The following is a 24,989-nucleotide window of genomic DNA, read 5'->3' on the forward strand; positions in this document are numbered from 1 at the left end:
GCTAAGAGAAATAATGTCAAAAAACAGCAATTCCTTTGGTTCTTCGTACTTCACATCCCTACCCCAACTAACTTATAAACAAAAACCTACATCTAAACCTAAATCTAACATTCTTCCAATCCACCTTCGCTTACCCCTGCGCAAGCCCCAAATTCTCCGGATCCGCAGGAACCACACGGATGGTATTTGTATGACCCATCCCGCCCCTCCAGCCCTGGACACAGACGACAGAGTCACCGCGGGAAAGAACATGGTGCTCAATGGCCTTGGCGATACCGAACTTGAGACGGTTGTCGACGTCCTCTTGCCAGTTCTCGCGGGTGAAGTCGGGCTTCTTTGCGGGGAAGATGAAGGGGTAGACGCCGCGGTAGAGGTGGGAGTACTGATTTGGTGGGAATTAGATTAGTTGATTGGTTTGGTTGGGTTGGGTTGGGTTGGGGTGAGCAAGAGTGGGGAGGGAAAGGAGGAAATAAACTTACACGGGCAGCAATGTCGTTGCGAGTGATCATTATGATGGGGCAGACGGGACGGTATTTGGAGAGGAGACGGGCGGAGTGGCCGCTATATAATGAATTGGATGTATGCGTGAGTTAAACTTGATCATTTCCTCCCCCTCCCTTAATTGCAGTGAAAGATGATATGGAACAACTTACCTCGTCGTCAACACCAAAATGGCTCCGGCATTCAGCTCCAGACTCGCAGAGACAGCAGCCATGGCAATGGACTCGACGGTATCCAGGGGTCGAGTCGCGAGATTCCGCAACTCATCAAAGACATTGACATATGGAATAGCAACTTCGGCAATCAGACATGTCTCATGCATCATCATGACAGCTTCCTTGGGATAATCGCCCTTGGCAGTTTCGCCAGACAGCATAACACAGTCCGCCCCGTCCAGAACCGCATTGGCGACATCTGACACCTCCGCACGCGTGGGACGCGGGTTATATGTCATCGACTCAAGCATCTGTGTCGCGCAGATGACAGGCTTGCCCTTAATGTTGCACTTGGCAATCATCATCTTCTGGGCGATGAAGACCTTTGCCGCAGGGATTTCGATACCTAGGTCTCCACGTGCGACCATGACGCCGTCAGTTTCTTCAAGGATCTCATCAAAGTTGTTGACGCCTTGTTGGTTCTCGATCTTGGCGATGATTTGGATTTCCTTGCCTTCTTCGCCTAGGACAGCGCGGATGTCCTTGATGTCTGAGGCGCGGCGGATGAAGGAGGCGAAGACCATGTCGACTTTATTCTTTACGCCGAAACGGAGGTCGGCTTTGTCCTTCTCGGAGAGGGCGGGGAGATCGATGTCGGTTCCGGGGAGGTTGACGCCCTTTTTGGAGGAGATGAAGCCATTGTTGAGACACTTGGCGCGGAGAGAATGATTGTCTATGATCTCGAGGACTTGGAATGAGAGAATGCCGTCATCCACGTATATTAGTTTACCCTTCTGAATCACCTTCGTGATGTTCTTGTAGTCGACGTAGCTAATTGGTGGATTAGTTTTTTCTTTTTCTTTTTTTTAACGCTGTAGGGATACCAGAATTTAACCGGGGTACTCAACAGATATTTATCATCGCATTTCTCCGCATAGTCATCGTGAGTCGTAATAATCAACTCCGCTCCTTCAAATATTTTAATATCCTCACCACCTACTGTTTTGCCGGTTCGAATTTCTGGTCCTTTCTGCACAGTTGAGGGGCCAAAGGTCAGTTCTTGCACATCTCTCATAGAAGTAGATAATATCGTGTAGATGAGTGGCTTGGCTTACGGTATCCAAAGCAATAGCGAGCGGGCGCCCTGCTTCAATTTGCTCAGCCTTTCTGGCATTATCAATGACAGATTGATGATACTAGACGCAAAGCAACACCACCAGTTAGTTTTCTGAGCCTGTTTGAAATGTTTCACGGGGGGGAATTACCTCGTAATCGCCATGGGAAAAGTTCATGCGAACAACATTGACACCAGCTAGAGGGATGTGAACATATCAAGGTTAGCCCCACACCCAAACACCCCTGTTCACAACTTGGAAACCGGGAGCTGCGGTAGCAATCAGACCTTTGCGCAGGATATTGATCTTCTCAATGGAATTAGTTTTCGGACCTAATGAGCAGGAAGAAACATAATTCCAATCGTTAGCTTCATCGTCTTCTTAAGATCTCCATGCCACAATGGAGATTGCGGGGGTGCCAAAACATAAAAATGCGAGAGGAAAGGTTACATCTTCAGGGTTGCAGCCACGAAGTGCGGGTGAAGGTTGAGGTGGGGGGGGAAAAAAAAAAGGCTTCTTCAACGCACCAATGGTCCCGATGATTGCGGTACGGCGGTAGTTGGCATAGTTCGCGATATTCTCCCCTCTGAGGGGCTTATAGTCGCATTGGAGTTTGGACATCCACTCCAGCTTACTCCCGCTGGTGAGGTGATCGAGAGAGTTCGCCATGTCGGTGGCGGGCTGTTGCTGTTGACGTTGTAGGGAGGCCACGGTTGCGGGAGGAAGAGCAGACTGCAGGAATAGAGTTCTTTTTTCCGGTCGATTGATACTCAGCAGGCAAAAAATAGGGCAGAGAGAAAGATGGGGTCTCTCGCTGCAGCTATTTTGGGCTACTTTTGCCAATGCCTGTTTGGAGCCTTGCCAGTTGCAATAGGATGATGGTTGAAGCTGTATGCGGCCCAGTGGGTTCTCAACAGGGCTGGAGGTGCGTTGGGGACTGCAGGTCAGCAAACGGCAAGTAATCCAACCAGACGGAACCAAGGAGGCAGACAGTCGCGCTAGGAGAGGGCAGGTAAAAGATTACTGGATGGTCCTTTGTCCTCCCTGTCTTCTTCGATAAATGTTGTTCCTTTCACTTTCTCTGGTTGGCTGGTGGGAGAAAAGTGTTGCTTGTTGGGGGGTGGCAATTTGTTACTTAGGCTGTGATCTCACATGAGAGGGCAGGCAATAGTTAATAATAATTGCTTTGTTCATGTGCAAGGAGTAGAAGAAAGAAGAACTCTCCGCAGAAGATACCTTATAACTTGTTATATTGAATTGATGAATAATACTAGAACAGAGGAGCCCGCGTAGTTAAGAGGTTGGATATAAGAATTAATAATAAAAAAAAAACAAGGTAAGCTTAGCATCCAGGACGCGACCCAGAAATAAGCTCATCATTAAAGTCTCCATTAACTAACATGTTAGTGAGTGGTTGGAGTTAACAAGGCTCTTCTGTTGCACTCTTAGACATGCTACACTTCTCTACTACTACAACAATTGGAGTATGGAGCAGACTTTTCCTCTTGAATCCTCCAAAAAAAATTATCAGAATATTCATTAATTCCCTCGCCGCAACAACAGCGCAAAATAAGACACAGATTGTGTGATTATGTAACGGGATGTTCACGTGTCTCCACATAAATATATATATATATATATCTATATCTATAAAACTACACGGTTAATAGCTTTCGGCTAGACTAGTTCATATACATAACAACCAGTGTCATTCCATCAAGTTATGACGCCCTTTGATTGGTAGAAGCCTGCGGATGACGTGCTAACAACGTCTCCACTTAATTGTTTAAACGTGCCTAGACGCTCTTGTGGATACTTTGAATCCATGGTCAATCTCAGATCAGGTAGAATACCTGATTTATCGAGGAATACGTGTCACCCGGCTCTGGCCATGATGGCCCAGTGAGTGAAGCTGGAGATCGCGCGCCTTCAGCACGAAGTCGAACGAATGAGAGCTAGTTAGTAGCGGAGAGCCCTCTACTGAAGAAGTCAGTGCGGATCTGGCAGAATACCTTCATCAAGAAGGAAGGGTGCCTGCGACCGTCACAGATTCTTGGTGAATTCATGCATCAAGTGAAACGCATCAAGAAGCCCATCTCCCTGATTGGCACTGCAAATTACCCAAATGTGGGGAGAAGAAATCCTCCTCGCAGCGAAGCAATCTGAAACCGATGGTATACTGGGGGGAAAAACGAAAGTCCCACGATGAGAACGCCAGTGTGGATATGCGACGGTTTTGGTCAGAAAGAAATATCTGGCTTTACGGCTATATGTGGTCTGCAATCACCCCACAGGCTAAATCTTATTTTATAATGCCTCAAGATTCTCTATTATCAAATGCAGGATTTCATGCTCTTTAACCGACTTCTTACAGGAGTTAGCAAGGAATGGCCCTTCTTTAATAAGGAACCGTATGTATCAAATTGAGGAGAATGAGAAAGCCCAAGATCTCGAATCCGATTTCATGGGCCCATGGTGTGATATCCTTTGTACGACTGCCAGCTGCCGATGAACCTCCCACAAACAGATATGAAGATGCCCCCACCCCCCCAAATATAATACCGAGACTCCGTGAGAAAGAATAAACACTTGAAATGAGTGTCAGGAACGCAACCAGAATACTACTGCCAGAAGGTTGGCCACATACAGTCTGAATGTTGCTTGAAATTTCCGGGAAAACGTCCTGCCTCAATGGGTAAGAATAAAGACAAGGATAAGGGTGGGACTGGTTCACCCCCAGTTCATAACATCATCAAGCAGATATTCTGCACGGCGGAGAAGGCTTATTGTAGTGGCCAAACTGGCGAAGATACCAGGGTCCTAGACTCCGATTCGGGAGCTCACGCCACACCTCGCAAAGAGATCATCGAGATTAAGTCTCAAAAAGTCACTTGTCACACTCTAAATGGCAGACGGAGTTACGGTCCCCCGCTACGGCCATAGCTGCGGCTGTAGGGAAGGTTGATATACCTTCTGAAGGGGCGAAAATCCCGTTGAATGACGTTCGAATGGACACAACTACCGTTTGCACCGATGAGCCAGAGCAGTGAAGCCAGCGATGAGATTCTTCATGGATGTTGCGGGTAATAGCCGTACGCTATATGCTGAGAAAGGACCTCCCTACTTGGGGGTTGCCAATCAATGGGATGGCTGAGGCGAGATCTCTTATGAGATCATTACACCTGACACACCACAATCAAAACGGATTCACGAAGAGAAGCCTGCATTCCGTTGATTTCGTTGAGAAAGATTGGATTAGTGGAGGCAGTCTGATTTTGCGGCCCGGTGTGGGTGTACGGGAAATACAAGAATAACCAGATATATTTGTGTGTTCTGTTTTGAATCTTTCAGTTTATGCTTTGTGCGGACGCCTTTTTCTATTCAGGAATTTAGTGTCTGATTGTTGTAATCATGTTTTACTATTGCGGATTTGAAGGATTTGAGCAGAGTTGTGTTGGTGGAAATAATAACTGCGGCCAGCATAATCACGTGCCTCCATATAAGTGTAGATTTCAGCCGTCCTTTGTCCAGTATAATAGACGAATACTGGGCAATTGGTGGGCAATTGGGCCTTTATGCCAGGCAGTTCTAACTGCACGTCATCGTTGTTCCTTCCACGATCCAGAATGCTGACTCATCACTCCAGATCTGGACTGCTCGCTCCTGATTGGCCAGATCCGACATGACATCAATATCCGGATCTACATTTACCCACCTCCGAAACCCCAGCTTCTAGTATGTTTTGGGATTAGCGTACTCTTCGTACGGAAATTGACAGTGGCCTAAACTAAATTTGAAGTTCTTAGATGAAAGGAGCTAAGGCCTAGGGTTAGGGTTATGACGCGCACATGACCCACGTTCTGTATATAATATCGCCACTCAGTGGCCTAACCTCATTCCTCTCCTCCTCAAGGATTAGATTAGAACCAATAAGACCTCTATATTGCACTATACCGCGCTAGCTTCGCCCCGGAGTCCCTATTGCAAGGCTCCTAACATTAGAGGACCGATATCACTTTGTTGCATTGGGGACTCTAAGCGAGCTAGCTACAAGTAACAAATATATATAGGTGCACGTGACCTCGGGTAGCCGGGAAATCCTCCAACAGAAGTAACTAGAGTTGAGCTAATACCTTACCTAATATGCCTCGAGAGCAAATCACATGTTGCCTCATCCAGGCAACCGAGATCGCTGACCAACTGCTGCCCACTTACCACAGCGACCAGCGGCAACAACAACAACAACAACAACAACTACTACTACTACTACTACTACTACTACTACTACTACTACTACTACTACTACTTACGAATACTACGAACAGCTATACGTATCTTGTATATCTTGCATATCTGTTTCATTCCTCTGTATATCAAAATAATACCATATACCTACTCCACGCTCCTCTCTCTGCGCAGCTCTTCCCCCAGCTGTTCCGATACCCTTCCTGCCATCGCTCTTCATTTCCTTTGGCACCCCCGGCAATCCCCCATCCGATCCGCCGTACCAAACAAACAAGCCCTTCTCCTCCCCCATCCATTGTTACCCCATACCAAATTCACCACGCATCTTCAGCCATGGTGGTATGTCTCGCTTTTCGCCCTTCCTTTTCCTCCCCTATCTCAATCTCGCTTTTACTAACAAACCCCTTTCTTATAGCTCGGACGCATAACCCACTACGCCTTCGATGCTGTTCTACGTTCGTTCACCCCTTCCCTCTTCACTAACTACTCCAACCAGTCCATCTTCCAGCAAAACTAACCTCAGTTACAACCCCAAACAGTCTCCGCGTTTCTAGCTGGCATTAAGCGGTCAACAGGATTAACGTAAATATTTCAATATCCCCCTCCGCCATACCAGAGTATTATATATATATGCACAGAGGACATGTCCATACAAGAAGGAACACCAGGCTAACAGCTACTCACCTCTCCCCCCCACTCCCCCACACGACGGCCCGGAATTTGTTGCGGTACACAGCGACGGAACTGCCCCTGCTCTAGCTTCCCATCCCGCGAAACTACACGAACCTTCCTCGACGACCATCCCTCCTTCTCCTACACCCAACAAAATTTTCCAATCACAATGCGCACCCCTCCAACCCCCCAACAGACTATAGTGATCATCGCAAAAGGAGTCAGGCTCCCATTACTGTTCCCGTGTACCGCAACATTTCCGCCCTCCAGACCCTTGGCACATGTCGTGCATGAGGGGGGCATGTCGTGTCGTCGGGTGAAGTGGGTTGGTCGGATGAACCCCTTTATCTCAGCCCCAGCCTCAATTCACAAAAGATATCGGATAACCCGCAGGTGAACAAGTGGGTGGAGAGCTACCTGGGTATTGGCGAGTGGGTGATGGATCAGAGCGTGGCGGTGTTAGGGTCCAGTGGATACTTTGAGAGGAGGCGTTAAGAAGTCATTACGTTTCTGTTATTTTTCTTTTCTTTCTTTTCTTTCTCTTTTGGGAATGTGGATTTTGGAATTTTGGAGTTTGTTGTTTTTCCATGTCGTAAACGATGCATAGGAGGGTAGGGTGGGGTGGTGTCCAGCGTTCGCTTGGCGAGAATATCCATGTTCAAGTGTTGTTGTTCGCAATGATCGTTCTATGCACGAAGAGACCTGGGATAAGACGGAAGGAAGGCAGGGAGAGCAGCACATGATAAAGGTCAAGCACAACTCCTCGCTCCCTTCGCTTCTTGCATATATATCTCCGTCGAGCGGCCCTTTACACCCCCACTCCTGCGGCAAGCAGCGTTGCCGGTGCCCAAATCATCGAGTTATGCACCCGGGCTCTCGAAACCCACCTTTTGTCTCCTATGCATATGCAATGTTTCCTTTCGTTTCCGGTGTTTTCTTCTCTTCTTTATTCATGTTTGCCTTCATCATTCATAGGCTGTCCCTTTTCATCTTGGCCTTATTTCTTTGTGTATGTTTTTCTTATTGTCATATATATATCCTCTCTCACTTATCCTTCTTCATCATACATCTTCAATCAACAGCTTCAATGGATTCAGATCAGTCAGTCAGCTAGTGAAATATAATTACTGTTCAAGAATAAGCTGCCGTGCAAGAACCGTTCTGTTGTGTGATCTGAATCATTTAGATAGGGACTGGTATGCATGTATATATCATTATCACCTTTCCCACTCTTTCACGAGAAAAAATACAATTCAAGAATAGAGATAACAACTTCTCTTTCAACAAGACAATAAAATATGGGGCCCCCATTAAATACCTCTCATAGATCTTATCTTATTAGTCGGGTTGGTCATAGCCCTCAGGGGCGATACAGATCCTGTTCTGCAGACTCAAATTGTGCAGGTCCAGCGATTTGAAGGTCAATATGAGGTCTTGTGGTCTAGTGGTATGATTCTCGCTTAGGGTTCACCCTGACGCAAAGATTGCGAGAGGCCCCGCGTTCGAGTCGCGGCAAGACCCTGCGAAAGTTTCCTTTTTGTAAATGTAAGATTTTTTGGGTTGCAATATATGAGTTGTTTCTTTGCAGCACCTGCCCTCACATTCAAACAAGCAAAGTGTGTGTGTATCATTTTTGGTAGTTGGGTTTGGATTAGGCCCGGTTTGTGCATGTGAACCATTCCCTTAAGGGCTCGGCAGAGTAAATCAAGGCAGGGTAGTATATAGTTGATTCTCAGCTCATTGCATTTTCTGGCGCCAGATATGACAATTAGGTCAAGGGCAGGAGATGCACGAACGTAGCGGGATCGATTGTATCAAGAAATAGGAGCAGAGGGTGTTTTTGGGTAAGGGAGGTGAAGTACATCGCATCGAGGACAGATATATAGGGACTAATTCTATAAAAATGGTCTTGGTCCTCCAACGGAAGGGTATGAAAACATCGATCAATAATATACATACACATACAAGCAAGCGCAGTGCTAAGTTAGTCAGTTGTTATTTTGCTCTGCTGTGACTTGTAGTAAACCTGACACACACACACACACACACACAAAAAAAAAAAAAAAAATAATCATTTCATATGTAACAATAAAAAGAATCGAGAACTCACAACACCTCTCTCTATTATCAGTCTCAAATAACTCTACACAATGCCAAGCCCCCAGTCATTTTCTCCACGCATTCCCTCGCTTCCAGTATCCCACGGTTAGTCAACAAGAACAAACACTCCCCCGGTGACCTCAGCCCCTCAACAGTCCCCCTCTTTTCCCCTAGCACAATATGTCTTAACTTGGGCACAGTAAGCGTCAGCCTCCTCTTCGGCTTGCTCACCAGCGACATCTTGGTAATCACCGGCTCATTCTGCCAGTACTTCAGTCCCAACCAGAGCCGTCGCGACGCTATGTTTGCCGTCGTGACGGGCTCGACGGGCTCGACCTCGTCGTTGGCGGCTGGGATCTTGAGGAGGATGTGTTGTGGGGGGGGCTGGCAGCCGCCTAGCACGACGGTGGAGATGAATCCGGTATTTCGGAGGGCAATGGAGAGGTTTCGGTGTAGTTTTGTGTTTGAGATGGAGATTATGGCGAGGCGGGCTTTGGAGGCATTGGTGATGGAGGAGCAGACCTGTGCGAGGTTGCTGAGGGACATTGTGGATATAGGTTTTGTATTATTATTGCCCTGTGGAGGTTTTCGGCAAGGAAAGGGAGAGCAGAGGCTGACTCCTCGGATTGTGTTTTGTAGCCTTAGTGTTTGGGGGCTGTTTGGGACGGACGTTGGGCTCGTCGTTGGTTTTGTCCCTCTAGTCGGATGGTTGAACTCTTGTATGGGACTTCACAAGGGAGCGAGCTTATTCTATTTACGCCTGATCACGTGCAAGGGTGGCCCACCAAACACGATAAATCTCGAAGGCAGCTAATTATTATCCATTGCCCGGAATCAACCCGAAAACATGCTACATCATAGCAGGAAATCAAACCTCTCCTACACTTCCGGATATAAAGAAAACCACTCAGATGTCACTGTGCGTAGGTGTTTAGTCAATCTGTCTGCTGTTATATCCTCTGAGAAAGGTAGTTGACTAATCTAGTGTAGATAAATTGTAAATGGTTGAAATCAGTTGAGTGGTTAATCAGTTTACAGACTCAGTTCTTGCTTAACAGGTGAAGAGGCAGAGATGAAATACTATAGAATAAAACAACAATTAGTTATAATTCTTAACAAACGCTGACTGGAGTGATCTAACATCTGGTGCAGAGAACGTCTCAACTTGAAGCTTCTTCTGCCCTGTCTTCACATCTTGCTGTGTCAAGAAGAGGATGTTCTGCTGGCGGACAACTCAACTCTGTGATTGTTCCTTTCGTCGCTATTGAGAATGCAGAAAGTATACATGAGAGACAAGGAGGGAGATAACACTATAATAAATTGGCACTGGGAGAACACGTTGTTTGTATGAAGACACACAGACTTCAGTGTTGGCCAGATTTCAAGACTGGAAGAGGTAAGAAAATGAGTTGTCGGGGGTTGTTGATTATTACCGGCCCCAAGGGTGCAACTCGCGCGGGGTGTTTCTATCGTCACCTCCAGTGATATTTGATGGTGCCAGCCGGCACCAAATTCGTTAGCTGGCTATTTCCCAGGTAATATACGCCGTGTATCCGTGCCATTCAACATATTTCCACTATGTTGCGCCTCTTAACCACGTCCGTCCAGATGTGGGAATTGGTCCGATTCCCACCAACATCAGCATGCACCACCACTGTCGGCGGTAGTTAATGATGACGGACTCAACTGATACCAAGATAGATTCCTATAGTTACTCCTTACAGACAATTCCGTTAAATAAATTTGCGCCGTCAAAATACCTGTGAACCCTTGGTTATTTAATCAGCCCAAATGGCCCAATCAGGCAATTCTCAACCTCACCCTGCTTAAGCGCGGGGATCAGCTGCACAATAATGGGATGGGCTGACAGACAGGACGGCGCTTAGCCGTCTTCTTCGTTCATTCCTCCAAGCCCTCTCTTCCATCTCAACTCTCGATATATCTTTGTTCTTCATTATTGCTGTCTGATTTTCGTATCCCCGCCACATCCACCTGTTCTGTTTCTTGTTCTTGTGTAGCGATCAGAGCGTCGCTCTCGTGGTGTTATCCTATCCCTTGTCTTGCGATCTTTCTTAACAGCATACGTCCCTGTCGCATTCAATGCCTCCACTTCCTGGCGAAGAATGTCTAGTCACCGTGTAAGCCGATACCTATCTTCGGCCATTGCATTTCTGTTACTGACTCTACTAGCTTTGTTGACGTTCACTACTACTTCTCCGCTCCTTCACCGCGGCCTGCGCACCATCGCTTCGACAAGGGCTCTTACCTCTACATCTACCATGATGCCGTTCAGCGTAAAACAGCAAGGATTGAAATCGCAAATTATCCTGGAATGCCAGAGCAGGATGCCTTTTGTGGATGTATGTCAATCTGAAGGTCTCTCGGGGCTCACATTTCCCCGTTGCTAATGAGCGCGCTGCGCCTTTTAGCTTTGGGTGATGCTCATTTGTACAACTCGGATAAATTTCCCACGCTTTACACTTTGACTGTGGATGATCCTCGACAGACCATATACGGGTCGCCTCCGCCTTCAAGCGCTGACCGGGATGAATGGCTATTGGCCCACGTTGACTCTCGCGATGGAAGCAGAGCAGTTCTCCGACTACACACCCTGGATCTCTACTTTTGGACTTCAAATGATGCTACTCTATTTTCCGAAGCTGTCCGAAAAGCCCGGTCTCCTCCACCACTCGATACTTTCCCCGCTTCCGAAGCCCCGGGGCAGGAGCCTGCCGTGAGCCCTGTGGTGCGACAACTGGAGAATGTAGCGATAACTGATCCTGCTTACCACAATGGCCAGACTAGAAACTCCCGATCTGAGCCTCCCCAGCTACAACAACCAGCTCCGCAGCAACGGCTCCCAGGTTTCGCACCTGGACCCATCCAATCAGCGGTCTCATCAGAACCTGTCAGCCCCCTAGAAACCCCCGCGCCACCTGCCTCCAAACCAGAGGAACTACAGGTAAATTATGCTCCACTGGCGTATAATCCCGCTGCCCCTGCGGCTCCAGAGCCCATTAAGTTACGCGAGAAAACACCGCCGCCCCGGGACACTGCGTCCGGAACGGGACTTGCTGCCGCTGTCATTTCGGATCATGGCCAATCATTCCCTCCTGCCCCTCCCCCTATGTCTCCTGGGTTTTCTCCTCACCCACCAGGCCAAATTCCGGGATATGGTGGACAGTACGGATCACAACCCTCAACTGCCGGTCTGACTCACACGCCATCGACCTCGTCTCACGCTTCTAGACATAATCAGCCCGCGAGTATGTCCTACGTTCCCCCTCCCGTCGCTACCCACGCACCACCGCCACCAGTCACTCCAGGCGCTGTACCATACTCACAACCACAACAATCACCAGCAGATCCAAATGCTCATTTATGGAGACAGCACAATTTCGGTGGACCATCTCCCGCATCGCCCCACTATTCTCAAACTCAGCATTACCAGGCCGGTTATGCAGGCCAAGCTCCTTCGCCTCCCCAGCCTCCAATAGGCAGATACTCACACTACTCGTATGGCCAGTCACAGCAACAGCAACAGCAACTTCCACCTGGTGGAACTGTATACGACATCCATCACCAGGTGTATCGGCCAACGGAGTCTGAAGCCGCGGCGCCTTATTCCAAACAGCCTCAGAGACAGTCTGGAATTGGCAGGGGGGTAGGCAAGCTTTTGAAGAAACTGGAGAAGTTTTAAGCGAATTTACAGGGGGAGAGGTAGGAGGTGTATATTTTGGATATCTTCTTTTCTGATATAGCCGGTACGGACTTTGTGGTGACTTGATGGGGAGCCATCCACCATTGTGTTTTTGCATGCTTGGTAATTTATGTGAGATCTTTATTTTATTTATTTATTTATTTTTTGGTATACTTGCTTCTCACATCAGTTCTGGCTTATATGAATCTGAATGAAATATACACACCTCCCATCCCCTTCATGCCCAATATTGTTTCTCTAGGGTGGGTATTTTTTTGGGGGGCATATTTGAGCACTTACAAATATCATCCCATTGCCATTGTTCAATACCCTTTCTAGAACAATAAGCCGCATTTCCTTGTTGCATTCACATTATTCGAATCCGATTAAGATGGTTTCATGTGATCAGCTATTTCATCCAGACAAATCCTAACCCAGCAGTATTCCACTGGCTAAAAGTCCTGGCAGGGACTTGCGAAGTTCAATGCCAGAATTGTGCCACAGAGTCCCTTGCAGCGCATCAGGCTCTCATTACCATGGACTGGTCCAGGATGGGGGCAACTCTCCTCCAGGAGTCGGGTACCAAGACCCCGCCATTTTCCGAGAATTTTTCCGTCCGCCGCCTGGCTAGGTTGGCAACATATGCCCCGCCCTCTCCGCCAATAACTCTCTATATCTAGTTGTGTCCCGGACTGTCGGATAGCAGACGCGAAAGTGAATGGATAGCAATGCCAACTGTCACTCTGTTCGTTTCTCCAGGTGCGGTACCGAGGTATTTGCCATCCCGTGATATTCTAAAGAACCTCTAGGAGCCAAGCTCTTCTCCACATGCAGTAAACGTTACCCTGATGCCATCTACCTTTGAGTTATATCGTCCTGGTTGTACTCCCCGTCCTACGTATCTTATAAGCTTGTGTTACTGTTCAAAATCTCCTCTTGTCTCTATCAGTGGCATATATCTCCCATTCACCTTTGTTCAACATTGCCCAGGTGTCCAAATAGTTATCCAGACTCTCCTGGTTACTTCGTCCTACCCAGGCAGGTGTATTGACGAACTTGGTAGTCCGCCAGTGTATTGCCAAACATTATGTCCACAATCCTTGACAGATATGTATTGCCTCATACGAGCCATGAGCGGGGTTGATTTAATAACCCTGACATTACTTTCTGCCTAACAGATTGAACGATATGGCATCATCTTCTTTACAGTTTGCAGCATGCGGAGAAACCCCCACTTTGCTCCTACCCAGTATCTCCCATGAACGTTGTTCCTTACCACGAAGAACCGTCCCCGCAAATTCTCCATCGGTCATCTTACACTGCTATATCCTGGCGGTTTCAATCCCTGATTCATTCATAATAAGTAATTTGCAGATCGTTATTCACTCTTCGGACACCTCCCGCAAACCTGGATGAAGAATAGACCCGTGCACTCCTTTCTATCGATTCAATGCGAAAAAATGTCTACGCTTTCGAGCGCGGTATCCTGGACAAGAAATGCATTCATCTTCGCTAATATCTACGAAGCAAGATTGGCTGGTTGTCATTCAACCAGATCACATTGGAAATAAAAGCCAGGAAGCAAAGAAAACCACCCATCTCTCAGGCATCTAGTTTAACTAAGATGCCATATTTTCGCTAGCCTGCATCAGATATTGGTTTGACATATGCAGAGCAGCTTCCGTTTGATTCTCATGAAAGCGTGATAAGCTGTCGTCCCGGCTTTAGAAAAAGGGTCCCTCGAGGTGCCGAAGAGATGAGTGAGTCTCAGTTATTGCTAATGTTGTTCCCATCCTATGATGTTGCAAATGAAGCTCTCACTCAGACAAGGTGTGTTGAGACATTCTGTTCTCTTAATATTGTTCCCTCTACTCAAGAATTTGTTGACCTTCCTATCTCAGTCCTCAAAGGGTAACCAGTATAACTATTTCACCATGAAGGTTGCTGCTCAGAATAAACTACACAGACAAGGAGCTTTTAATCGCCAAAGATATAAGTCTAACAAAAGCCTGAAGCGCTGCGTCGATGATCGATGGCGGGGTGGTGAGGCGATGTTCATTGCCATTAAACTAACCCTAACCCTAACCCTAACCCTAACCCCGGCATGGTCGATATGCTCTCTTTCCTGAGCCATGAGGACATGGAAAGTACTTCCAGGGAGGGAAATGATGTCTGGGGTACGTTGGCTACGTCACTTTAGCGTTTTCTTTTCGATAACCTCTTTAATTGGACTTGTCCTCTTACATAACGATTATATAGGTCGGAATGCCCCTGGCGGCCGTGAGTTTGTTGCAGTCGGACAAACAGACGGTACCGCCTTCGCTGAGATCTTGAAGAACGGAGAGCTCAAATATCTTGGCCGTTTGCCAACCCAAACAGAGCAAAGCCTCTGGGACGACATGAAGGTCATGATGGTTACGTTTACATTGGATCCGAAGCTCCAGGTCACGGGTTGCAAATCTTTGATCAGCACAAGGTATGAGCTAGAGGACTATTTCTTCTTTGGTTGAAAATTTGCTGACTTGTAATGAAATATATAACTGGTGGGGATCAAGGGTGAGCCAGTCACTTTCGATATCAAAAAGGATCTCACCGCGTGGTTCGAGGGCTTTGGCAGCTCTCACAACATTGTTGCCCACGAAGAGACCAACAAGGTCTATGCCGTTGGAACAGGACGCAAAACCTCTTGTGCGGGTGGCTTGTTTATGATCAACGTTTCCAACCCTGACAAGCCTACATCTCCTGGATCCGTCAACGAAGACGGATACGTTCATGGCGGTACGCATCTCCATCTCCCTCCTTAGCTGCATTCTCAATTATCTACGTCTAACATAATCCTCTGTGTAGCCCAATGCGTAATATACAAAGGATCCCCACAAGCAATACAGGAACTGCGAAATCTGCTTCAACTTCAACGAAGACACACTCACCATGGTCGACGTCAAAAACCTCGCTGCGCCACGCTTCACTGGCTTCTATCAATCGCCGGTTAAGTCTATTGAACACAACCAATATGTCCTTAAAAGGACTGTCGTACCAATCTAACTATGGGCCTGGCCTGCGCATTGTGGATGTGTTCCGTAGCCCGGGACCCAACCGGTAAAAAATTTAGGGGGGTGGGCTTCTTCGATTGCCACCCGGAGGACGATGCGCTTGGTGGTGAAGTTGAGTTTGTAGGCTCGTGGAGTGTGTATCCACCCTATTTCAAGAGTGGGACTGTCGTTCTGAATAGTTTTGAGAGAGGCCTGTATGCGTTGAAGTATACCGGTAAACAGGGATGATGATCTGGGACATATGCATATCGGTTTCTTCCGATTGAGCTACGATAGCTCTAGATTGAATTTGGTTTCTCAGATGTATATATGCGGATTAATCAAACCATTTTACGCTACTTAATGTAACCCTTCATGTGCACTGAGAATTGTTTGATTCCCATAGTACTTGGCTGGTGTCGAGTAGAGTGTACAGCCTTGAGACTCTTCCCGTTCTCTGCTTCTGGACGTAAATATTGCTTGTAAACAATACAATAGCAGAAGCAGGACATACGTTTTCAACCTCAGCAATTGCACATTCAGTCCATTTTACCTTCTATTAATATCTGGTGCACTTGTTTGTTTTTATTTACTCTATTTTGACAGGAAGTGCTGTGTCTAACTCAACCCCTAAGCATCGGAGTGGCAGTGTGCTTCCAGCAGAAATTTGCCAGTTTGCCTAAAAATTGGATTGGGGTCCAGTAACACCCAAACGAGAATCGGGAAGATGGCCGAGTGGTTATGGCGCTACGTTCAGGTCTTGGCAAACATCGTCTGATTAAGCCGGGATTCGTAGTAGGGCAACCTGCGTGGGTTCGAGTCCCACTCTTCTCACCAATTACTATCTAACTCTTTTTTCTAATTTTCCTTCCCCCCCAACCTTTGTTCTTGTGTGTTTGTCCATCGCTGTCACTTTTTAAAGAGACTTTGCTGTTTACTAACTTTCCCTGAATTATTCCTTTTGGTGGTCCCCTCCATCCTCCTTGGTTTTTGCCACATGGACATACATAGGTGATCATTTATAGCTGAGTCAAGATTTACTTCCTCCCCGCCTAGGAAAGCCTCAAGACTAAGTTTGTAGAGAAAACACTCCGTAGGGTGCTTGGTGTTGCCCGGAGTGCCTATATAATACCCTGGAGGTTTCAGGCCGAATACTGGATCGCTCAACCAGCCCCCTTCTCTGCATAACCAGGAGCCATGGCGATGTCATGTGCTATTCAGTCAATATGAAATGAACTACCGAGTCGAGAGAAGCTTGGCAGATATAGACTTGCATCTTCCTAAATGGAGATATCACAACTTCCATTGCCAGGACGGGCTTGCGAGTAACCACGTAGGCTCTGTATCAGGAATACTGGTCTTGTTCGTTTTAGCGTCGGCTCTACGTAGTTGTGTTGCTTCATGTATTGATACGTAAAGCTCCGGGTTGGTTGACATGCTCTTGATTGATAGTCATCCTGAGAGCGCGCACATGGGGTGGCCGCTGCAGACGTGGGATTTGCATGAGGGGTGGTGCTCAAGTTTGGACTATTCCAGAGGGAGAGAATGACAAGGACGGACGGGGCCGTGATGGCAAACCGTACATGTTATCTAAGGTTTATAGCACCTAGGATAATGTAGATGATGTCGCGGAAGGCTTGTATGTGGAATAGGAGAATGTGAACGGGGGTAGGGTTCTGGGCGTCTGCGGCGGCAAGGGTATGGAGGCTTAAACTTCTGTACCCCTGAACTGTACCCGAGGCCCACCCAACCTTATATGAGAGGTGACCAATCCGACCCAGGGAACAAGCTGAGCTTTTAACTTGAAGGTTCAGTTACTTCTTATTAAACAAAGTAACAAGAAAGAGCAATAATCAAATAAAACCAAGTGAATTCAATTCAGTTCAGTCTTTAAAAAGCCTTAAGCTAGCTACAATTTTAAAAATATGAAAATAAGATGTTTTTAGAAAGTAATCCTTTCTGCTAATGAGAAAACGTTTGAAAATGAGAATTGACTGAAATCAAAACCATTAAAATATTGTAAAAATAACAATTGAAAATAGAAATGTGGAAATGTGAAGGGTAAGCGGAATGGATGGATAAAGAAAATGAGAGTAGGGAGAAAAACGGAAAATAAAATGATATAAAAAAGTCCAGGCTGATGTGACAAACAACACGATAAGAAACAAGAAGTAAAATCTAAGGAGAAAAAAAAACTGGAGATTGATCAAAAATTGACAGATAAAACAAAAACAAAAGCCATACAAATAAGCAAAGCTAATTTGGTTGATTTTAGGGGGGAATAGAACTGAAAAAGGCAGGACTCGTCCAAAGTTAAGAGAAGATATATGATATGTAAAACGAAATGTTCTTTGTTTTGGGGCCAAAATAAAAACACAACACCAAAAGCAAAAGAATAAGAAAAAAAAGAATAAAAAAAAAAAAAAATTGAAGGCACACGGTATTGCGCGCTTCAATAGTGGCGCAGCTAGCTAGGTTGGGCCAAAGGATATCCGTGGGTGCGAATCAAGGCTAGCACGAGTGATATCTGAACCATCAAAATAAAGAAACACACAAGGCCAATGGCTTGAAGGTTTGAAAAGTGAAAAAAATAGATGAAATAGGCATTGCTAAATTTGGCATTGGTGACAAAGATGGATCTGAAATGAAATGAAGCGGAGACGCTGGGAGGCGTTATGTTGTCATGACCTGTACGTAAAGTTAAAAGCGCGTAATTGCGCAAAATAGTATTGGTTCTGGAGGCGGAGAGAGAAGCGATCATAGATCAACAGATTCGGTGGCTTCGGGCAATGGGATGTTTGCGGGATCCACTTCGACAGCGGGAGATTCTGCTTTCTCTGCCAAAGGGAACGGGATGGGCTCAGGGATGAGAGGACCAGCAACAGTGGGTTCAGAAAAGCCTGGTTCAGGCTCGACTTCCACCTTGACCGGTGGCTCTAGGGCAGCAGGCTCAGAAGCAGGCAATACGGGAAGATCAGCTTTAGAAGCAGCGATTTCGGGCACAGTATCAGGCACGGGCTTAGCTACGGCAGGTTTAGGCTTAGGCTTCTGAATCGCAACCTCAACCTCAACCTCAGTCTCAGTCGCAACCGCAGCGGCAGGTACAGCTTCAGCTTGAGTGCCATCTGGCTCCGGGTCCTTATGCGGTTCTACATGTCCATTCGACTGTGTCTGCGCAGCTTTGACAACTCTCTTCTTCGAAGAGGGCGGGCCACACGCCACGGTCATGCTCGTATGGCTACTTGCACTATCTCCACTCTTTCTCCGTGGTTTTGGCGGTACAGATCCCCGGGGTGGACTCTTGATTTCAATCTTCTCATGCATCTTGCTTGCAGAACTTGCAGTGGGACGCATCATTCTAGCCAAGAACGACTCATCAGCCGGACGGGTGGTGGTGCTGGGGGGGTTGCCTACGCGTGATCGGGGCCTGTCGTGGGATGTATTCTGCTGGGGAACCAAGGAGGAGGCTCGAGAGGGCTGTTTCTGCACTGTAGGTGCGTTTGGCGCGGTTGCTCTTGAGGAAATTGAATTTCGATCGCTTCTTAAATTGGATGATTTGCGGTTGAGTTGAGTTGTGTTTGTGCCCGCTTGGCTGGCTGGGCGGCCATCTGGGTTTAGTTTCGCTGCAGAAGATGCGGTTGGTGCGATCACTGAATTTGGAAGACGGACGGGGCGTGTCGGAGATCTTGTACGGGATCTAGCGGTACTGGGAGGGTTCTCGGTAGAGGGTTTCATTGCCTTTTCCCTAGCAGAAACGGTTGATTGGGGTTTTGATGTGGGTTTCCCTGCCGCTGCTCGATTAGGTTGTTTCGCTGCTGCGTGAAAGTTGTCTGACCCTTTGGCTGATGTGCTACGAGGTGTAGGTTTGGCGTTAGTGTGTGATGTAGTTGTCGTTGGTGTCCTTGGTGATCGAGGGAAAGGCGATTTCAGCTCCTTTGGTGAAGACTTCTTGGCCGCTGCCTTATTGACATCATTTTCAATGACAATATTTGGAGGACGTGCTGATGGATTCGTCGAAACACGGGTCTTCTTGGGTGAATCTTTGCCTCGGGGATTCCCATTCAAACGAGAAGCAGCCAATAGTGCCGTATCCTTTTCTTGAGACTTATCCACTTGTGAGTCACCCTTCGATGCCTTTTTGCCTGGTTCCGGTTTCCCTTCCGTCGCAGAAGTAGTGGTCACCAAAATATCTCCTGAGGTAGTATGTATTTTGGGTGGAGGGGAATCTGTAAATTTAGAGGGTAGATTAGCAGCCCAAGGTCGATTGATACTCCCGCCGCCCATAAGCCCATCTTCATTGCTGACTTTGTTATTATTAATATTATTATTATCTGGAGCCGAGAAAGCCAAAGAATTGCCCATAATTCCCTTATCCGCACTATCGTCCGATGACATCTCCACTGGGCTGCCCAGTTCATCGACACCGGCTTTCGTGGTTCTTTCGAGTTTCCCAGACGAATTATTGGTGTCATTGATGTGATTGATAGTGTTGATATCCACATCCGAAGTTTTTCTCAACCCCCACATAGGAGCAGATCCAGGCCGTCCAGTGCGTTCGACGGCTACGAAGTTTGCTCTGACCTTTGAGAGAGGGCGGACGGAGCCGGAGAGGTCGGTGTCGATTGGTGAGCGGCCTCTCGAGGGGGGGGAGGTTGATGAGTTGTTATTATTGTTGTTCTCAAATCGGGCCAGCAGGCTCCGGACACCAGTCTGGGCCCGACCGTCCGACATGGTGGATGATCAGGAGAGATCAATCAATCGATCAGGCAGCGGGGGGGACGAGGAATGAGATTGCTGGCGGCCAGTCAGGGCTATAGCAGAGAATGTATGCAGAGGGAGGGGAGGCTTGCATGGGAGATGGAGGAGCGGTTGTAGAGAAGAGATTGAAACCAGGTGAATCGATATGTCGAAGGATTTGGTGACGAGATAACAACAAGCTGACGGAGGGGGAAATTGTGAAACCGGCGAACTTGTGAGGTTGAGGTTGAAAAAGGGGAGAGGAGGGAGAAAGGGGAGGCTGCACGTGTTGGGGAATGGGTAACGTGATTGAGGGCAAACAGGAGAAGAAACAAAACACGGTGAGGGCAGTGAAATATGAAAGGACAGGATAGATGGATTTATAAGATTACATAAATGGCACACTTGCTGGCAGCTGCAGAGTATTTATTTAAGAATACAACTACGGCATGTTATATTAGGCATAAATAAGATAATCTGTGATCGTCGCTGGTTGTTATATGTCTTCCTTGCTTTTTCTCCCGCGGCGCTGCAAGGGGGGCAATTAAAATATTATTTGATACAACATACAACGGTATGAACTAATTGTAAGGGGCTGGCTGTTGGGTCACATAGGAATGTGGTTTCAAGGGCAGTTACAACATTTTGGTTATTATTTACAACTCTCCATTCGGAGCACAAGACGAATACTCCTCCAGCTTCGGAAATCGAGAAGACGGAAATCGAGAAGAGATGGACGGAATGTGTCTCCCTCGCATGATCACAGGCTTGCTGCAAACATTAAATAGCAGCCAATCAACGCCTGTCCTCATTCACAGTGCTGTGTCGTAACAAATGAGAACTTGAAAAGGGAAAAGAAGGATGAATATGAAGGGGCAAAAACCAGCCTCAGTTGTATTGTCACGGCTTCTTCTGGAGGTTTCCTACTTGCGGTAGTTTCAAAAGTCGTACCCGAATTAAGAAATACCCTCACTTCGATATTATTCGTTGGATTTTCAAGGCTCAAGGCTGTGTTGAGGGTATAAATATCTACACTTGCTCATCCGTGAACGTCTGTCTGGATCAGAAACCGGCTGAGCGTTTCAGCTGGCTGCTATGAGATATATCAGCGCCGTTATTAAATATCCCTCCACACTTTCCTCACCGAGCATTGTATTGAACGATGTCCGTAAGGGCATATCCACATTCTTCCACGGAGAATTCTCCATACAATAACCCTTAATACCATTGTTATCCGCGGTTTTATATCTCCTGGATCCTTCGATACCGTTTTATGTCCGTCTTTGGGAGAAACGTAAACAGAGAGAGGGAAGAAGAGAAAAAAAAAAAAAAAGGGGGTTCGAAGAACTTGGCATTCACGTCACGTGAGCACATTCTCTATCTGCCAGGTTTGTCACTTATGTAAGCATGCCAAGCTCCGACAGCGGGACTGGCCCAAACTTTTTGTTGACCTTGGACACTGCAATTCAGGAGAAAACATATCAGCACTCAATAGCGCGACCATGGCTGCCAGAACATTGAGAATAGGTCAATTGCTCTCTATTTAACCTTCCATGTATTGAAATTGCCACATTGACAATATTATTTAGGCCTCATCCCCGGTGACGGGATTGGCAGAGAGGTTATTCCGGTATGCTCATCCGCTATGATGTTGTGGCAATGACTCGATATACCAAGAAAGGAACCAATTGAAAGCTTTTTAAATACTGAAGAAATCCAAATACAGGCTGGTCGAAGGCTTCTAGAAGCGCTTCCCTCATCTCTGGGCCTGAAATTCTCCTTCGTTGACCTTGAGGCTGGCTTTGACACCTTCAAGAAGACGGGAGCCGCTCTCCCCGATAAAACCGTCGAGGTTCTCAAGAAGGAATGTGATGGCGCCCTGTTCGGGGCTGTCAGGTATCCATTTTAACACAATTCAATTACCTTCGCCTTGGCCTTCATCTTTTAACTGATGCCCAATACACAGTTCCCCAAGCACAAAAGTAGCCGGCTACTCCTCCCCAATCGTTGCTCTCCGCAAACGCCTTGACCTATACGCAAACGTACGGCCCGTCCGCACCACCACAGGCTCCTCCGGGACCCCAATCGACCTCGTCATCGTCCGCGAGAACACCGAAGACCTCTACGTCAAAGAAGAGAAAACCCGTGACACTCCTAATGGCAAAGTCGCAGAGGCCATCAAGCGGATCTCTGAACACGCCTCGTTCCGCATTGCCACAATGGCCGGCGACATTGCCCTGCGCAGACAGAAGATCCGCGACGCAGACCCCAGCACACAGTCCAACGCGAGGTCCAAGCCCATGGTCACCATCACCCACAAATCCAACGTCCTCAGCCAGACCGACGGGCTCTTCCGCGAGACCGCGCGACGCGCACTAGCCCAAACCCGCTTCGCTGAAACTGTCGCTGTCGAGGAACAAATTGTCGACTCCATGGTGTACAAGCTCTTCCGCCAGCCGTCGTACTACGACGTCATAGTTGCTCCAAACTTGTACGGCGATATTCTATCTGATGGCGCTGCGGCACTTGTTGGGTCGCTGGGTCTTGTTCCCAGTGCTAATGTTGGCGACAACTTTGCCATTGGTGAACCGTGCCATGGGTCTGCGCCGGATATTGAGGGCAAGGGTATTGCGAATCCCATCGCGACGCTGAGAAGTGTCGCGCTTATGTTGGAGTTTTTGGGGGAGGGAAAGGCTGCTGCTAGCATTTATAAGGCAGTTGATGAAAATCTGGATGCGGGGACGTTTTTGTCGCCGGATTTGGGGGGAAAGGCGAAGACGGATGAGGTGCTAGAGGATGTGTTGAAGAGGTTGTAGATGTAGTAAAGCATGCGATGTTGAGGCTATAGAAAGTTAACTTTGTGGTTGCTGAATTTTGGGGTTATGAAACAGTTGAAAAAATGGGGAAAACCCTCAAAAGAAGTCACTGGTAATTACAAACACCAAAAGTATAGATTCAAATTTGAGCGTTACGTATGTGAAAGTCATAATCGTATTCAATCACTTTAATTTCGCCGAAACCGTAGTATAGTGCAAGCGTATGCCCAATCCCGATGCGTTTTCCAATCTCTATTTAACCCAAGACAATCCGTATGGATCAATACAAAAAATTCCTCATGTGTCTCATGAGAGCGATCATCAGTCGTGACTGCGTTCAAGCCGTAATTTTTCTAATACTTATATCAGACTCAATCGACGCCCTCATCATTGTCAATATACTTGTCTTTGTTTCCATCATCATCATCATCGTCGTCGTCGTCGCTGTCGTCATCGTCACCATTGTCACCATCACCACCACCACCATCAGCAACACCAATCTCCTCGCCTTCCCATTCCCTACCATCACCATCCAGAAGCAATGTAAAGAGCACCACAAAATACACATCGCCAGTGCGCTTGTTCTTCAACACGTAGCGGAGTTGATGGTTTTTAACGTTAATGTATTTGGTGACTTTGATGCTGAAGCCGGGGAGTCGAAGAGAAAAATCTGTACAAAGCCTCGTTAGCCCACTATCTTCTATCCCCCTCATGGAGAAAAGCGATCATATTTCATGAAACTCGCCATTAAACCCCAAATACCCATTCCCAAAATCTGCCTTATACAACCTCCCTTCCTCAAACACAAATCGCTCACGATTCGCCTTATCCAGGAAAAACTTTCTCCTCCTCACCGCATCATCAGGAATATCCAACTTCCTCCTCACCTCCTCACCACCACCCTCTCCGCCTTCTTGAATAACCTCTTCTTCCACCTTCCAATTCCGGCCTCCCTCAACAACATCACAAACCCTCAGGAAATTCCAACTCGATAACGCTGGCCCATACAAATACGGCCGATCCGTATACGCATCACCCTCCAATCCTGGGTCGATGGTCCACTTGACAATCTTCAGCGCTTTGTTCGTGCCTGGCGGCAGGTTATGGCGGATGGGGTGGTCAAAATCGTTGCCGAAAACCAGATCTGTGCCGCCCACAGCGTGTTTGGGGACTAGTGAGATGGCGATGGAGTATTGGTCGTTTCTATGGATTGGATGCGAGAAGTAGGGGGATGTGCGGGGAGATGTGCGGGGAAGACCTGTGAGGGGGAAATCATGTCAAAGGAGAAAAGGAAGGGTGAAAAGAGAGAGGGAGGTTCTTTAATACGCACCTGTGAAGTCTTGGATGCGGACGCGGAGATCAATGGTTGCGTGCTCTGTTTCGATGAGGTGGGGGACGGGAGAATTGACAGTGACTGGGTTGTGGGTTGAGGAGTTGTAGGTAGGGCCAGCGGTCACGGAGAGGATGTAGGCAGGAGTTTTGTTCGACATGATTCAGAGCCCCTCCCCTTTTGATAGAAGTATACAGGCAGAGTACAATACTTCTGTGGATGTAACCAGTTAGACTCCTCCGGGACCATAGATGGTGAGCATCAGAGACTGTGAAATTGTGTTGATTGACACTGCAATGTCGGAATCCGTGGAAGAAATTGAACTTAATCAGTCAAAGGCTATTATTCACTCTTTCTTCTGGCTCCTGATACGCGCTTTTCAATATCACGGTTAATTCCATTCTCTTAAAGTTATTCTTCCAAGCAACCCTTTGATGATATCAGATTTCATATCAAGGAAACGCGCCCTTGATGACGAACTCGGTGTAAAATGCGGCAACCCGTCCATCCTGGTAAATAAGTAAAAACACAAAATCTCTTTGCTAGATTTAGGATTTTTCATCGGAGAGTCGGTTACCAGCTAAAC

General features: G+C 47.2%; 9 protein-coding genes and 2 non-coding genes across 11 annotated transcripts; 6 read left to right on the plus strand and 5 right to left on the minus strand.

Moving 5' to 3' along the window:
• Nucleotides 1-130: 130 nt before the first annotated feature.
• On the minus strand, nt 131-2,440 carry PAAG_06380 (pyruvate kinase; the record flags this gene model as incomplete). The annotated part of the gene is made up of 8 exons (XM_002791595.2): nt 131-382; nt 480-561; nt 654-1,487; nt 1,565-1,686; nt 1,772-1,852; nt 1,922-1,968; nt 2,059-2,103; nt 2,299-2,440. The coding sequence occupies 8 exons, from the start codon at nt 2,438-2,440 to the stop codon at nt 131-133; spliced, it is 1,605 nt and encodes a 534-aa protein (XP_002791641.1).
• Nucleotides 2,441-4,462: 2,022 nt separating this feature from the next.
• Nucleotides 4,463-4,821, plus strand: PAAG_06381 (hypothetical protein; the record flags this gene model as incomplete). Its single annotated transcript, XM_002791596.1, has 2 exons — nt 4,463-4,657; nt 4,684-4,821. The coding sequence occupies 2 exons, from the start codon at nt 4,463-4,465 to the stop codon at nt 4,819-4,821; spliced, it is 333 nt and encodes a 110-aa protein (XP_002791642.1).
• Nucleotides 4,822-8,118: 3,297 nt separating this feature from the next.
• On the plus strand, nt 8,119-8,209 carry PAAG_12212. The gene has a single exon. It is a non-coding gene; the product is annotated as a tRNA-Pro (tRNA).
• A 612-nt stretch (nt 8,210-8,821) lies between these two features.
• PAAG_06383 (mitochondrial 37S ribosomal protein MRPS8) lies at nt 8,822-9,334 on the minus strand (the record flags this gene model as incomplete). The annotated part of the gene is made up of 1 exon (XM_002791598.2): nt 8,822-9,334. One exon carries the CDS (start codon nt 9,332-9,334, stop codon nt 8,822-8,824), a length of 513 nt encoding a protein of 170 aa, XP_002791644.1.
• A 1,554-nt stretch (nt 9,335-10,888) lies between these two features.
• PAAG_06384 (hypothetical protein) lies at nt 10,889-12,488 on the plus strand (the record flags this gene model as incomplete). Its single annotated transcript, XM_002791599.2, has 3 exons — nt 10,889-10,926; nt 10,979-11,148; nt 11,218-12,488. 3 exons carry the CDS (start codon nt 10,889-10,891, stop codon nt 12,486-12,488), a joined length of 1,479 nt encoding a protein of 492 aa, XP_002791645.1.
• Nucleotides 12,489-14,592: 2,104 nt separating this feature from the next.
• Nucleotides 14,593-15,769, plus strand: PAAG_06385 (hypothetical protein; the record flags this gene model as incomplete). Its single annotated transcript, XM_015845876.1, has 5 exons — nt 14,593-14,665; nt 14,748-14,932; nt 15,044-15,266; nt 15,336-15,476; nt 15,573-15,769. The coding sequence occupies 5 exons, from the start codon at nt 14,593-14,595 to the stop codon at nt 15,767-15,769; spliced, it is 819 nt and encodes a 272-aa protein (XP_015700102.1).
• Nucleotides 15,770-16,241: 472 nt separating this feature from the next.
• On the plus strand, nt 16,242-16,354 carry PAAG_12213. The gene has a single exon. It is a non-coding gene; the product is annotated as a tRNA-Leu (tRNA).
• Nucleotides 16,355-18,277: 1,923 nt separating this feature from the next.
• PAAG_06386 (hypothetical protein) lies at nt 18,278-20,251 on the minus strand (the record flags this gene model as incomplete). The annotated part of the gene is made up of 1 exon (XM_002791601.1): nt 18,278-20,251. The coding sequence occupies one exon, from the start codon at nt 20,249-20,251 to the stop codon at nt 18,278-18,280; it is 1,974 nt and encodes a 657-aa protein (XP_002791647.1).
• Nucleotides 20,252-21,759: 1,508 nt separating this feature from the next.
• On the plus strand, nt 21,760-23,073 carry PAAG_06387 (homoisocitrate dehydrogenase; the record flags this gene model as incomplete). The annotated part of the gene is made up of 4 exons (XM_002791602.2): nt 21,760-21,784; nt 21,847-21,887; nt 21,984-22,153; nt 22,224-23,073. The coding sequence occupies 4 exons, from the start codon at nt 21,760-21,762 to the stop codon at nt 23,071-23,073; spliced, it is 1,086 nt and encodes a 361-aa protein (XP_002791648.1).
• A 371-nt stretch (nt 23,074-23,444) lies between these two features.
• On the minus strand, nt 23,445-23,786 carry PAAG_12214 (hypothetical protein; the record flags this gene model as incomplete). Its single annotated transcript, XM_015847731.1, has 1 exon — nt 23,445-23,786. One exon carries the CDS (start codon nt 23,784-23,786, stop codon nt 23,445-23,447), a length of 342 nt encoding a protein of 113 aa, XP_015702643.1.
• Nucleotides 23,787-23,798: 12 nt separating this feature from the next.
• PAAG_12215 (hypothetical protein) lies at nt 23,799-24,563 on the minus strand (the record flags this gene model as incomplete). The annotated part of the gene is made up of 2 exons (XM_015847732.1): nt 23,799-24,331; nt 24,404-24,563. 2 exons carry the CDS (start codon nt 24,561-24,563, stop codon nt 23,799-23,801), a joined length of 693 nt encoding a protein of 230 aa, XP_015702644.1.
• Nucleotides 24,564-24,989: the final 426 nt, after the last annotated feature.

The sequence above is a fragment of the Paracoccidioides lutzii genome (genome assembly GCF_000150705.2).
Source record: "Paracoccidioides lutzii Pb01 unplaced genomic scaffold supercont2.18, whole genome shotgun sequence".
NCBI lineage: Eukaryota > Fungi > Ascomycota > Eurotiomycetes > Onygenales > Ajellomycetaceae > Paracoccidioides > Paracoccidioides lutzii.